This window comes from Myotis yumanensis, unplaced genomic scaffold (assembly GCF_028538775.1).
Source record: "Myotis yumanensis isolate MYYU_CA2020_CCGP unplaced genomic scaffold, mMyoYum1.0.hap1 SCAF_6, whole genome shotgun sequence".
Classification (NCBI taxonomy): Eukaryota; Metazoa; Chordata; class Mammalia; order Chiroptera; family Vespertilionidae; genus Myotis; species Myotis yumanensis.
Window position 1 is genome coordinate 70,207,193 of NW_027223757.1, and position 16,160 is coordinate 70,223,352.

Genomic DNA, 16,160 nt, shown 5'->3' on the forward strand with positions numbered 1-16,160 from the left:
AGTTTTCTGTCACTCCAAGCTGAACCTAATCCTAGGCCAAAGATGACCCAGTGCATTACAGTCCATGAGAACCAAATCCATGACAGCAACCAACTAGGAAAAGAACAAAGAACCTGGGGTCAGCCTAAATGCTAAAACTACCGAGGTCTGGTTTAGGGAAATCCAGGTAACTAATTTTCTTAATGTTCTATAACAACAGGAATCAACCACCACTAAGGAATTATAAAATTCAACTCTGGCTGCAAGGCAAGTACACCTGTTAGACAGGAAAGGGGTCCTATTAACAAGCTAATTTCTCTCGGCCCACTAAAAGTCAGCCAGTCTCATCCTGGAGATCCCAGAAGAATCACAGATACAGCTCTCCTTTATCAGAATTCTTTTTTAACACTCCGGTGTGGGGTGAATTTCCCGCCAAAATATAAGCTGGCGCGGGCAATTATTTAGGTTTCCCGCGCAAAATCAGGGATTTTTATGATACCTATTACCCCAATGGGTATGAAACGGTTTGCATACGCAGGTAGGTATCTTTGTGAACGGCAAACAAACAAATATTTGGTAATACGCAGTTACAATCGGCCCGAGTTTACACGTTTCCCGCACTCCACCGCAAATCTATGAACCGAGTTAAGACGGCGCCCGCGGAGTACGCGCAATTCACGCGAGCCGACTTAACTCCTTTCCCGCACTCCAAGTGTTAATCAACATCCTCAACAAAGCAAAGGGCATAGAGATTTTATTATTCATTTTTCATACTAGCTGGGGGGAAAAAACAGGAAGAGTAAAAAGTATGGGTTAATGTGACAAAGGAATAGAAGATCAAAACCTAGGTCAAGGAAGTATTTGCTCAAGGATCCTTAATTTTCTTTACACCAAAATTATTTTTGAATTTTAAAGTAGAATAATTCACTACTTTAAAGATTAAAATAAGTTAAATATCAACTTTTGCACATCTAGTATGAAATAATATTCTATGATTATGAAAAACAAGTACATTTAATCAAGTTGGTACCACATTAAATAATTATCAAACTAAGAATCCTAGCCTTTCAAATTACAAAATCATAGTTCAGCCTTTCTGCCCAAAGACTACCCATTATCCACATATGGTACCATAAAATTTTTTTAAATATTTTTTATTGATTTCAGAGAGGAAGGGAAAGGGAGAGACAGAAACATCAATGATGAGGAAGATTGGCTGCCTCCTACACGTCCCCCAACTGGGGACCAAGCCTGCAACCCAGGCACATGCCCTGACCAGGAATCGAACCATGGACCTCCTGGATCATAAGTCGATGCTTAACCACTGAGCCATGCTGGCCGAGCCATAAAACTTTTTTACTCCATAATTATTAAAATGTATGAACATCCAATAATTGCACGATCATTTGCATTAGAAAACATCCTCTTTTAATAATACAAATAGTTCTGGAACGGTTAAAGAACTGTCAGTTAAGTTTAAATTGGGTATATATTAGTATGATAAGCTTCTTGCTTAAATGCTGACCTGAGATCATGGACAAGGTATACTGATAGAGTAAGCAATTAATTCTGAAAGGAAAAACCTTGTTTTCAGATAAAGAATGAAGCTGAAAAGAATTCAGCTGGGAAAAAGGAAGAGGTAGACAGGTGATAGAACTCAAAAAATAAACTGTAAGATGGTAAACAAGCATATTACACACTTCAAAATGTTCCAGGATAAGAGGTTTAAAAACAATTCTCTTTCATACTTCTGTACAAAACCAGGACTGAAAGTGGTCAGGCTCATTCTATTATTATTCTAAAACAACAAAGTTACAGGTTTTAAAAAGCATGTTAAAGCTAATTTGGAAATATGACCATTCCTAACCTTCCTAATGAGAAATTTCAAACTTATACTGGTATATCTTCAGAAATGACTCATAGCTGTTTCTTAACTATACTTTAATAAAATTTAAGATATCTTTAATATCTGACATTTATTCTCTATAAAATATGAATTTTAAATTTATAAATAATAAAAGAGTGTTTCCTGACCAATGACAGCTATAAAATGTTCAGATGATCATTAATTTGGGAGGGAGGGGACCTTTGCCTTTCTACTCAAAACACAGGTAATTAGAATACATCATTATCAGGTGGTGGTAGTCCAATAACCAGATAGCAATCTTGTTTTTAAATTTTATTTTATTTTTTAGTGAGGGAGAAAGAGAAACATTGTTTTGTTGTTCCACTTATTTGTGCATTCACTGGCTGATTCTTGTATGTTCCCTGACTGGGGATCGAGTCTGCAACCTTGGTATATCATCGGGACAATGCTCTAAGCAACTGAGTCATCAGGCGAGGGCCAGCAATCTTGTTTTAGACTAGTTTTTCAAAGTAGTCTTATGAGATTTGTCGAATGTATAGTTTCTCCTATTTAAGAAAATTAAAAACTAAAATAACCAAAATATGCCTCGGCCAGTGGCTCAGTTGATTGGAGCGTCGTCCAGTACACAATCACGTCCAGTACACAATCAAACCCGGTTGCAGGTGTGATTCCTAGTCAGGGCACATACCTAGGTTGCAAGTTCCATCCCCAGTTAGTGCTCATATGGGAGGCAGCTGATCAATGTTTCTCTCTCACATCAAAGTTTTCTCTCTCTCCCTTCTCTTGCCAAGGCGATAAACTTTCAACATCTCAGGCTGCTAGTAAGTCCTACCCTTTCCACTTTCCAGCATTTTCTCATTTCCACTAGGATATATATATATCTCTAATTCTACAAGGTGTTTGCCTCTCTTTTCTGTTTGCTCTCTTCTAAACATACTCCACTTTCACCAAAATCCCTTTAAGTATAACTCAAAATGATTATTTAATATTAATCATCAACTTACAGAAATAAAGTTTTATTCTTAGAGGCTATGTATGTTCTTAAAAGGCTAATCAGTTACTCTTCTCTAACATTCAATTAAGAGTATACACTGTCTTAACCAATATATTTTCATCTCATTTGCATGACTACTTTACATATATTAAGTTTGTATTTTCTTGTTCAAATGCAATTCTCAAAAATAAGAACAATGGCACAAGAGGTTCACTGAAGCTCAGAAGTTAAAAAAATTTTTAAATGACAGATACTACCACTCAAAATAATGTGCAGTTAGATCCGTATGTGTAATTAATTTGTACAAAAAGTTTGCTACCCCCCACAAATAAAGTACAAATAAGAAAAAGAATTCTGAAAACATGAATTTTTTGGACCAGAGGGCCACTGTGGTTAGTTCAATGTACTGTCTGGAAATACTGTCCAAGAGAAGTATGAAGCCATAAAAACTTATAAACACCTTTTAAACAAATCTCAATGATACACTAAGGACACTAATCATTTCTCCAGAATAAGTACAATATAATTTTTCCAATATTACAAATGAAACCTGCCACAAACGATAAAGCCCCAAGCTATAGATCTATGATTAAACATTAAAAATTTGTGTGTCAGCCCAGCCAGTGTGTCTCAGTGGTTCAGTGCAACCTATGAACCAGGAGATCACGGTTCAATTCCCCATCAGGGCAGTTGCCCAGATTGCTGGCTCGATCCCCAGTAGGGAGCCTGCAGAAGGTAGCTGATGGATGATTCTTTCTCATCATTGATGTTTCTATCTCTCTCCCTCTTCCTTCCTCTCTGAAATCAATAAAAATATTTAAAACAAAATCTGTGTACTAACAAAGGGACCAAATCACACTACTACCGAGAAACTTGTAACATGCTATTACAATACTTTGCTCGGAAGGAAGCAGCACGTGCTAAAATCCTTGTTAAATAACACTGCCTGATGTCATATATTACCAATGTCATTCACAATAAGAAAACAACTATTATATACGCATGCTAGCACAAAGTTTCCTTTACACTTAAATATAGAGTCAACATTTAACAAATATGCCAAGATACTGTAAGAATTCCATGACTTTTTGATGTATTTAACCTCTAAAATCCATGCTACAAAAGGGCTATAATTTTTTAATTTAGTGAATGATAACTTTGCAAGCCCGATGTAGCTTGGAAAGGACATCTTGGTTTTCATTAAAGGATGCAGTACCTACAAGTGCTTTTAAATGAAAGGCTGCTCTGAATATCCTTATATCTACAGTGTGTCTTCCTGGTCTTAATGTAACAAATCAAATTATAGTTAGTGGACATTTATTTTCAATATATCATATAAAGAAATAGATCATAAATGCAAGACTTATTTCACATTTATGAATCATAGCTATTTATGTAAAAAGGGAACACATTTGTTTGTAAAATGATAAACATTTCTTCATGACACTATAATGCCAGGTTTTCAAACACCATTATAATGACTTTGAAGTAGTGTTTATACACAACATATTTGGTATCTTGAACATAATACCTGGGAAAATCTAATTTTCATTTTAAGGATACCAGGATTTTTTAAAAACACTAATAATTGATTTTATCATCAAGATCAAATATTTCTCCCACACGTAATGATTTTCCTCACTTGGAGTTTTTCAAAAATGTATTACTGGGCAAATCCAAAAAAAAAAAAAAAACCACCATATTTAACAGTGTGGTGACAGGAGGGATAGGGGGGATAAGTGGTGATGGAAGAAGACCTGACTTGGGGTGATGAGCACACAATACAGCGTATAGATGCTGTGTTGTGGAATTGGGCACCTGAAACCTGTATAATTTGGTTAACCAGCGTCACTCCAATAAAATAAAAACCATATGCAAACACTGTAGTTAAAGAAACACTTTACAGCAGCAGTCGCCAACCTTTCGGACGTGGTCCACGGACCACCGGTTGGCGACTGCTGCTTTAGAGAGTTTAACAATTAGTATCCTAACTTTTGTGCATATGACAGAACACTAGACATAATCTTCCCTTTTTCTTTCCTATTTTTAAACTTTAAAGCGCCTTCTATGATTTTTGGAGACAGCTTAAATATAATGCAAACCACTCACCTATGCCAACCAAAATACTGATCTTTAACAATTACAGCAAACCAACCTGGTTCAGCATAGTAGAGAACAAGATATAATAGTTTAGCACTACCAAAACCAATATTACCAAATAACCATAATCTGTAGCTTTTGTTGGCCTGAGGAATACCGATAGGGTCATTTCCCTGATAAGCTTCAGTTAAGACAATTAGTAAAAACCTATAGATCCAGATACGAACATATAGGTAAGAACTGTGTCATACAGCAAAAATTGGAGTAGTTTCTGACTATCTGAAAACTGTACAAGTTGCCCACATTGGGTTTTCAGTAAATAATTTACAATAAAATTTCTTCTTTGCAATGCTCTTAAATCTATTATTTCAAAACAGATTTTAAAAGAAAAACTTTTTCACGTATTCCACTTTGCTATCATTAGAAAATATATAAGCCTTTTACTGAACCAAATATCCCAATGGGCAACACAAATTTTGAAGCAATCAAGATAAATCCCCTGCCTGATGGCACAATGAAATCTAAATAATTCTAGACAGAAAAGCTTTATGTTAAGTTCCGCCCCACATATTCCCTTGTATATCTTAAAAACATGTACTACACATATATTAATAGAAACAATCTGCTTCGGAACCAAAATAAATAATTGTAGCAAACAAATTTAAAATAAAATATTTAAATAATTTTACTTAAAACTCTTAAATAAAAAGTTAAAGTTTACAAAATAATAAAATCACAAACAAATAACCATACCTCAAAAAAAGTTTAAGTATGTGAATAAAGATGTTCAAAGTATTCTATAAGCAAAAGAAAATGTTCACCAAAACTGAAGAAAAGGAAAAAAGAGGATTGCATGTAGGAATACCAATATTACTAAAGGGCTGGAATTCTTAAGTAAATAAGTCTAGGGGATGTTATACTTGCCAAGTCCAGGCCTAGTATAGCATCCTTGTGGGTTACTGCATTCCCAGTAACAAGCACTGAAGTATTCATTAAATGTTTTTACTTAATTTGGACTAAATTCAAATTTTGTACATACAAACATTGTCAAAAGTGCTTGACAATAAAGATAATTCAATATACTGTACTGACACAGGAACCAAAGTAAAAAACTTGAACAATGCATATACATAAAACAAAATTTTTACAGCATTAAAACATTAAGAATACAACAAAAACAATGTAAGCCTATGCAATAACACAAACAATGTATATAATTCAGAGATACATCATTAGCAAGCAATTCAAAAGATACAGTAGTTAGAATGAAAAGATTCCTAGTTAGCCAAAATGTCAAGGTCTTTAGGCAGAGTTATCTGATAAATTTATGGATGAACAGCAGGCCACCTAATCCAAAACTTTAAGTATTATTATATTAAGTAGAAAAAGTTAAAAGAAAATGAAAAAATATACTGAAAAACTGTAATTTAGAGGAAGTCTAGAGTCACTGAAAAAATAGACCAATACAACCTAAACCTCTGAACTACTCTAGGGAACAGTGAAGGGAAAGCCTAACTTCTCCATCTGAAGCTGATTTTCCTTATCTAATTCTAGCTTATAGGATAGGTTAATTGCACCAAAGTTTGTTATAATATTCTCTTTGCAGTATGTAAGAAAATCTACATATTTTTCCACATATTAATATTAGCTCCAAAATAATTTCTTATGGAGAATTAGTTTAGCCCTACAGAAAGTTACTTTCCTCAATCTTTCTTTTTTTTTTTTTCCCCCTCAATCTTTCATTGACTTCAACTACATAGAGATCCTAGAGCAGTGCTGGCCAACAGAAATGTAATGCAAGCCACATATTTAATTTTAAATTTTCAAGTAACCACTTTAAAAACAAAAATAAAATTTTAAAATAAGGTGAGCCCACTGGCATGGCTCAGTAGTTGAGCGTTGACCTATGAACCAGGTCATGGTTTGTCCCACATGCCCCAGGTTGTGGGTTTTATCTCCAGTGGGGGATGTGTAGAAGGCAGCCAATCAATGATTCTCTCTCAATCTCTCTCCTTCTCCCTTTCTCTCTGAAATCAAAAAATATATATTTAAAAAGTTATTATTAAAAATATATATATTTTAAAGGTGAAATAAATTTTAAAATCTTAACAAAAATTATTCAAAATATCACCTCAACATTAAAAAAATTTTTGATGAAATATTTTACATTCTTTTTATTTCATATTGAGTTTTTAAAATATGGTATGCATTTAACAGCACATCTCAATTAGGACCAGATTCATTTCAAGTGATTAATAGTTAAATGTGGCTAGTAGTTACTATGTTAGATAGCACAGGTCTAGAGTTCTTTCTCTGGTTCTGAGGTACTTGTAAAAATATCAAAAGATCTGATAGGAGCACACAATATTAAACTTGAAAGGCTGGAAAGGGCAACAGAAAGGTCAATTCAGCTGTTCCCCTTGACTCCAGCAAGCCTAGGGTCATGTCCCAATTTGCTAGGCAAAGTCGTAATTACACCTGTTGTTATGAAGTAATTATTAACAGCATCCCCTATAATTCTCAGTGTCCCACTTAGGATGATAAATTATATGGTTGCCCTATCTATATCCATAATATCCTCGAAAATAACTCCACACTCCTTAGAAGAAAATTTAGTTTAAATTCTAATTCTGATGGCTAGAATATCTAAATTCAAAGGAAAGAACCCTAAATTCACTGCCCTCATCAAAAAAAGAAAAAGGAAAAAAAAATGCTGCTAAAAATTCTTTTTATTTTAAATTGCAGACTAAAAAAAAAAAAAAAAAAAAAAAGTTAAGAATTACCTGTTGAACAAGGCATCTGGAAATTGGGATCATTGCTATCCAAAACAGGCAAACAGAACTGGTTACTTGCAGATCCTAGCATAGGATCCTTATCGCTGAGCATGTTCTTCAGCGAGTCCTCTAAGACATTTTGACTTGTACTAAAATCCTCACAGACTTCATTCTCCAGGTTGGATCCTAGAAATAGGGCATCATCTAAGTGTTCAGTAGGAATTAAATGATTAAATGTATCAACTATATCCATGAAGACTTCTGTGTGTCTTTCAACCCTATAGAAAGACAAAAAAAATACCATAAGAAATAAAGCTACCAATTGATAATCACCTAAAACCAAATTATTTTAATAGTTCTGAGTCTAAGAACACACTTAGTATTGAATTGTTAAAAAAAAAAATCCTCACTGTTTCCAATATACATTTGGATATGTAGAACGAATTGTTACTAAATGTTTCTTCATCATGCACGTAGAGTATCATTTGTATCAGAAACCCTATTAAATGTTTACTCACTTTTAGAAAAGAAAAAAAACCACTATGTACATACTCCATTAATTTCACACATTTGAAAGAACTACAAAGTTAAACCATAAAAATCATGTTTTCAACCATAATCTTTCCACAAATTAAGAATCAGACATTGGTTTTACAGTAAGTCCATATAAAAGAGCTGAAGTCAAATAATTTATTGTCCCATACATATTAAAACTGTAAAATAGCCTTGTTTTATTTACAAAGCATTTAAAGAACGATAATATAGAGAGAAAAAGATTTCTGGTGGGGGGAGTGGGGAAGGTAGAAAGAAACTATTAAACTAAAACCAACAAGTCAAAACTAAAAAAACTACACACATTCAGGAACAGATGTGCACATACACCGCTGAGGGGGGAACCCTTTTAGGATACAATGAGATAAATGACAAGACAACAACAATCAGAGACTTAAATTTATTTTAGTGAGTTATGTGCAGCTCATACACATATCAAGCTAGTCTCCTATTTGAAATGTACCCTAGTAGATATCACTCAGTAAAAGTCCTCTTATACTCTAGAGGAGCCTCAATTATAAAAAGCTGAATTATTTTCAATATTGGTTTCAGAGAAAACTGAAGTGATGTATTTTAGGGGGCAGGTGAGTCAACAAAAATCTAGTAATATTCAGTTAGCTAGAAAATTCCACTAATTAAGCAAAATCCCAAGGTTATTTAGATTAGCCAAATCTACCAAAACTTCTTCAAACTGTCCTTGAATTATTTTCCCTATAAAAATGAGGGGACCCTGGCTGGTTTGGCTCAGTGGATAGTGTTAGCCCTCGGACTGAAGGGTCCCAGGTTTGATTCTGGTCAAGGTCAAGGGCACATACCTCAGTTAGGTCCTGGGGGGGAGGCAACCAAGACGGGAGGCAACCAATTGATGCGTCTCTCTCACATAGGTCGGTCTCTCGGTCTCTCTCTCTCTCTCTCTCTCTCTCTCTCTCTCTCCCTCCCTCCCCCACTCCCCCTTCCCCTTCCACTCTCTAAAAATCAATGGGAAAATAAAAATAGATAATAAAATAAAATAAAAATCAATGGGAAAATATCCTCCAGTGAGGATTAAAAAAAGAAAGAAAGAAAATGAGGAGAGAGGAAGTTCAAAGATATTCTACAATTTACTAGGTATATATATCATATGCTGCTAACAGTTTACCTACATTTAATTAATGTATTTCCAATCAGAATAGACTATTGTTTTAAGAACAAAAATGCATTCAAATAATTTAAATGTCTTCCCAAGTCACAAAACAGAGCCAAGATTCAAATAGGTTTACAAGTTCCACAGCCCAAGGCCATAATCCTTACACACTGAGCTACCTAGCTAAAACTGACTAGATTTGATTCATTAAAGGCGCTTGTGTTTTGTTTTAAGAATAGCCTATTGATTTTTAGAGAGCGCGAAAGGGAGAAGCAGCATTGTTGTGACAGCATAACATTGTTCAGCTGCCTCCTGCACGCTCCCCCACCGGGAATGGAGCCCTCAACCCAGGCATGTCCCCTGACAGGGAATTGAACCAGCAACCTTTTAGTGCACAGGATGACTCCCAACCAACTGAGCAACACAGGCCTAGGCTAAAGGCTGTCCTTTAAAAACTATAATCAATGGGAAAATTAATTTTCTAACAAATTTTCTAACAAATCAGTGGTTGCCTTGGGCCTTGAATAAGAGAGGGATGGACTGCAGAGGAACAGGAAGATACTTTGAAATTTATAATGAAACTATCCTAAATTTTGATTGTGGTAGTAATTTCATGAGCGTATATATATCCACCAAAATTCATCAACCTGTTCATTTTAAATGGATGCACTTATTGTAACTGAATTTTAAGTTTTTTAAAAAGGAAAATTTTCTCTCACAAAAAGTAATCCTCTTCTAAATAGACAGATGTCAGTATCTCTTCTACAATGTATTTATATTAAAACTAGAGGTCTGATGCACAAAATTCGTGCATGGGGGGGGGGGGGGGTGAGGGGGGGAGCTCCCTTCAGCCCAGCCTGTACCCTCTCCAATCTGGAATCCCTCTCACAATCCTGGACCACTGGCTCCTAATCGCTCACCTACCTGCCTGCCTGGTCGCCCCTAACTGCCCCCTCCACCCCCCGCTGGCCTGATCGCCCCTTACTGCCTCTGCGTGCCAGCCTGATCATCCCTAACTGCCCCCCCTGCCGGCTTGGTTGCCCCCAACTGCACCCTCCCCCTCCCCTGCCGGTCTGGTCACCCCACAAAGCCTGCTTGTTCAGTCGTTTGGTCGTCCCTCACTAACCCCCCTGCTGGCCTGGTCATAGGCAGCCATCTTATGAGGGCGTGAGCATTAATTTGCATATTACCTCTTTATTATATAAGGCACTGAAATAAAATGTTAACTAATTGATGACTCTAATTATTTTACATGCATTCTCTAATTATAAGATTAAGAGGAAATTATAGCTTACAATGCTGGTGAAAAAGTCAGGAAAAGTTTTACTTTCCTAAAACTATCTAATCCCAGTGCCTAAGAGAGGCTCAATTATCATACATCACCAACATTCCCACTGTTTTCAGGTTCCATTTATTATTTAGTATAATAAATTTTTAGTAATTAAAAATAATTTACAGCCGAAACCGGTTTGGCTCAGTGGATAGTGTCGGCCTGTGGACTGAAGGGTCCTGGGTTCAATTCTGGTCAATCGATGTTTCTCTCTCATCGATGTTTCTAACTCTCTATCTCTCTCCCTTCCTCTCTGTAAAAAAAAAATCAATAAAATATATTTTTAAAAAAAAATAAAGACATCTTAGTTGTGACTGGCTTTAAAAAAAATAATAATTTACAAAGGTTTACTAAATCTTTACAAATTATGTAGCCAGAATGATCAATGAATTTATATAGCTAAATGTGCTGGAATTCAGTTTACAACAGGCCAAAACTACCTCCTCTTCAGAGCTGCATCCAAATTAGTAATCCTCTTTTTCTCAGAAGAATCAAAAAGACAATTCCAGCTCTAGGAAAAAAATTATTAACACTCCTTCTAAAAATAGTATGCTCAATTCCTAAAAATGCACTTATTGCCATCTTGCCATAGTATACAGACATCCCACAAGGCATCCCACAATATCATGTGTCTGGTAAATTCTACAAATTTCACCTGATGTCAGCCTTTCGTTTACCGCAAATACTGTCTGTGTGTGCTTCAAACGGTGGGGACATTCAGAACATTCAGAAATTAAGATCACACAGCTTGAAATCACACAGCTATAAGAAATACTAGCTCATTCAAAATATTGACCTAGGTGAGCAATATTTTTTCCTCAATAATACTGCTATTAGTGAGCAATCCCAAAACTCCTTTACTAGAAGTATCTTCAGAGCCTATGGCATATTTTTAAATCTCAACAGTAGACAATATTTACTCTTTAAAGATCAATTAAGAGTCCAACTGGTATGGCTCAATGATTGAGCATCGACCCATGAACCAAGAGGTCATGGTTCGATTCCAGATCAGGACACACATGCCTGGGTTGGCAGCTCAATCCCCATTAGGGGTCATGCAGGAGGTAGCCCATCAATGATTCTCTCTCATCATTGATGTCTCTAGCCCTCTCTCCCTCTCCCTTCCCTCTCTCTAAAATCATTAAAACACATTTTTAAAAAGAAGGTCAATTAAGAAAGTAGTAAAGCATATTGTAAATAAGATGGGTGAAACAAAACTTTCCAGTTACTCTTTCTTTCTTTTTTTTTCTTTTTTCTTTTTTGCCAAAACTAGTATTACTTATAAAGTGTGCTTTCCTGGATTTAAATAAGCATATCAGGGGGAAAAAAGCTTCCATGGTCAAGCACAAAAAGCTTCCATGGTCAAACACTGAGAAAGAATGATATCAAAGAAAGTTACATTTCTTTTTTAACAATACCTTTATTCAACAAATGTTAAGCATTGTGTGAAACACCTTTAATAGGCCAATAAGACTGGGAATGTTCCTAAGACAAAACAGAGCAAAGCAACTCAAACCTATGGGTCCAAAGACAACAATATCTACAGGAAACATAACAAGACTAGTATTTTGTGAAATTGTTATAAATTAGTAAGAATGATTTTTCATAACTGGCTCTGGGGCAATTCCAAAAGTAGAATGCAAAAATAATAGTATACAGACATCCCACAAGACTATCTTGAAAGTAACATTTAATGGAGGTTTAAAATAATTTATTTTAAAAAATCAGTTTCAGATATCAAGTGCTCAGTATCAAAAATAAAAACTCACATGCTAAATTGAAAAACAAATGTCAGCCAATTATAGAAATATTAACACACATTTAAAATGAAATAGAAAAAGGACAGTAGTTGGAAAACTGGTAAAATCATATGTCTGGAATTCAGTTAATAGTAATGTACAAATGTTAATCTCTAGCTCTGATAAAGGCACTGGCATGTCAGATAAGACAATAAAGGAAACTAAATAAAGGGTATATAGAAATTCTATACTATGTTTGCAACTTTTCTATAACTCTGAAATTATTCCAAAATTAGTCCTTTTTTTAAAAAATAAACACAATCTAAAATATAATGCCCTGAGATACCTAGTAATGTAAATAGACAAAGATAATCAAATCTAATTAAGAAAGCTTGAGTTGATTAATTAAACAGACTATTAGTCAACTTGATTTAAATAAATTCCTATTTCTTACATTGAAATTTTACTTAAATGCTTCCTTATATTTGGGATTATAAATTTAATAATTAAAACATAACAAGTCTATCTAGGGTATATTTTAGGTGGCTAATAAAATGTACATATCCATTTAGACCAGTACATATATGCTAAAATCCGAAAATATTTCTGAGTTCACAGTCACACCTCATGGTTACAGATAATAAATGTATCAATCTAAATCAGGAAATTGGATAATCTGCTTAATTCAAAATTACTCATTTATTCATAGTGTACTTATTAAGCATCACAGGTGCCAGTGAAACAAACCCGTCTCTAACTCAAGGAACGCACACTCCAAAACAGAGGACAGACATAACAACTAATACATGTAAATATCACAACAAAATATAAAAGTGTTATAGTGAAGTGCTGCAGACAGTATCACAGAGAAAGGTGAAAATTGTTGAGACAAGAAAAGCTAAAGCAGATTATGTGAGTGCTGGCTCCTAAAAGTCCAGAAGATACTCAGGCAAAGAGAATAGCATTTGCTAATTATATACAGCCAACTTTGATCCTAATGGACCATTTAGAAAGATTCAAATAAGTATTAGTACTAAGATTCTGAATAAAATTTAACCTAAGTCTGAAGATAGATCCCACTTTAAAATGCTTGTTTCATCTGAACTCTCAAAGAATTATACTTTCATTTACACTCATGAAACCAGCATACATTGTTTTCCAAGTGTTTCATGTATGAACAGAATGTAAAAAGATAAGATTTAGAAAGTACCAACAACAAAAATGCACTTCTACAAAGATCCCCTTTAACTTAAGAGTAAATTAAGAGTAGCTCAACTTTTCAGAAACATCTTCAAGTAAAACTAGATATCTTACCTTCTTTAAAAAAAATAGTACATATAAACCTAAAAATTAAATCGCTAGAGCAATCAAAAGGCCCTAACAGGTTATCATATTAGGAAGCTGTCTCGTGTAGACTATAGTCTTATGTGTATTTGGGTGGCAGAGGATGATAAATATATATCGAGATTATAAAATCTAAGAAGAAAAACAAAACAGGGTAATAGTGATTTGGGAATGGGGGGGTTAAGGTTAAGGAGGGCATTCTGTATATGATGGTAAATGAAGGACCTGCTAACAGGGAAACATGTGAGCCAAAACTTGAAATGAAGAAATGATCCATGCATAAGAGAAACAGCAACCCAGGCAAACACTTAAATGCAAAGGCCCTAGGAATGAAACAACAACTTAGTGCCTTCCAGCCTTTACACCACAGTTTAAATTAAGCCATCAATTAATTAAGCATGCTTACAATGAACAAATTTCTAATAAGCACTAGTAGTGGTAGTAGTAGTAGCAGCAGCAGCAGCAGCACTAGTAGCAGAAAGAGAAGAAAAATAAAAATACCACTACTACTAATGATGACAAAATGTAAAACTTAATGTGCTCTAACTTCATGCCAGGAACTGCCCTACATGCTTTACATCAGTTTTTAATCAGAGGTGATTACATCCCTCCAGAGAACATTTGGCCAATCTGTACAATCTACTATGCCATGCAAAATTGTCTAATAAAGATAGACTGGCCCTAGCTGGTTTGGTTCAGTGGATAGAGGATAGGCTTGCAGACTGAAGGGTCCCAGGTTTGATTCTGGTCAAGGGCACATGCCCGGGTTGCGGGCTTGATTCCCAGTAGGAGGCATACAGGAAGCAGCTGATGGATGATTCTCTCATCACTGATGTTTCTATCTCTCTCTCCTTCTCTGAAATCAATAAAAATGTATTTTTTTAAAAAGATAGACTGCGAAGTAAATAAAACTCCTGTGTAATATTTTGAAGTTTTTAGTTAGCTATTTCTCTTCATCCCCTCTTCATTATACAAATGATTATAAAAATTTAAATCCCTTGACCATTAAAAGATAATCTAAATTACACACGGAATTGTATGGAGACATTTGTGGTCATAGCAACTGGAGAGGGAAGGCTGACATCTAATAAATATACTACAAAGCACTAAGAAAGCCCCACAACAAAGAATTAACCTGCCCCCCCAAAATAAATGCTGAGATTAAGAAACTCTGCTCGACATTTATTAATATAATCCTCACACCAATGCTATATTATAATCCCAATTATACAAAAAATAAAAAAGTGGAATCAAAAAAATTATTTGAGCCCTAGCTGGTTTGGTTAATTGGATAGAGCATCAGCCTGTGGACTGAAGGGTCCCAGGTTTAATTCTGGTCAAGGGCACATGCCTGGGTTGTGGGCTGGATCCCCAGCAGGGGGCATGCAGGAGGCAGCCGATCAATGACTCTCATTACTGATGTTTCTATCTCTCTCCCTCTGCCTTCCTCTCTTAAATCAATAAAAATAAAAATAAAATGATTTGACATAGTAAGTGGTAGAGATGAAATCTGAACCCAGAATTTCATTCAAGAGTCAATGCATTTAACAGTACCCTATATTATCTCTTTGTAAAATTAAATTGAATGATTATTATGTGTAAGGCACTGTGCTACATTCATTTAAGTGCATAACGTCATTTAATCTTCACAACCACACAATTAGGCAGGTACTATTACATTCTCAATTTATGAGAGAGGATAAAGCTTAGCAAAGTTACACACAATATTACAAAGTAAGTGACAGAGCTGGGATTCAAATACACTCTGACTCAAAAGTCAGTTCTTAACCACCATGATATGGTAACATTAAAAGGAAATAATAGGTTACCCTTCCAATGTAAAGTCAAGGAAAATCACTAAGTGGTTACGCCATGTGATATGACACAATTCCACAAAGTGATACAACCTAATCACCTGCTCTGCACACCCATGTTAAATTATGGACCAGTTTCATTGGTTAGAATCTATTAACAAGATTTTATAAGAAAAAGCCAGAATCACAACTTCTTTTCTGAATTTATCAGAAAAAAATAATATATAAAAATCCAAGGTATTTGACTTACTAAGACCAAAGCAGAACCAAGAACCCAGAAAAAGAACTATCAAGTGTAAGGTGAACAGTACTAAGACGTAACTTCAAAGTTCACAACCATCCCAGCTGGTGTGGCTCAGTGGTTGAGCTTGAACATAGACCCATGAACCAAGAGATCATGGTTGATTCCCAGTGAGAGCATATACCGGCTCAATCCACAGTAGGTGGGTGTGCAGGAGGCAGCCGATCAATGATTCTCTCTCATCATTTTTTTTTTTTTTTTTTTTTTTTTTTTTTTTAAAATATATTTTATTGATTCTTTACA

General features: G+C 35.0%; 1 protein-coding gene across 6 annotated transcripts in view; it reads right to left on the bottom strand.

The window, feature by feature from the left end:
- PHF3 (PHD finger protein 3) overlaps positions 1-16,160 on the bottom strand; it is a 93,299-nt gene that overhangs the window by 71,841 nt on the left and 5,298 nt on the right. For 2 of the 6 annotated variants that reach the window (XM_070418321.1, XM_070418319.1), the window contains exon 2: positions 7,724-7,992. The exons of 3 other annotated variants lie outside the window; for them this stretch is intronic. In XM_070418321.1, the coding sequence (XP_070274422.1) occupies positions 7,724-7,967 (244 nt within the window). In that variant the 5' untranslated portion in view covers positions 7,968-7,992. Of the gene's footprint in view, positions 1-7,723; positions 7,993-16,160 lie in introns of those variants that run through there. One more of the 6 variants, XM_070418325.1, reaches the window with a different exon arrangement.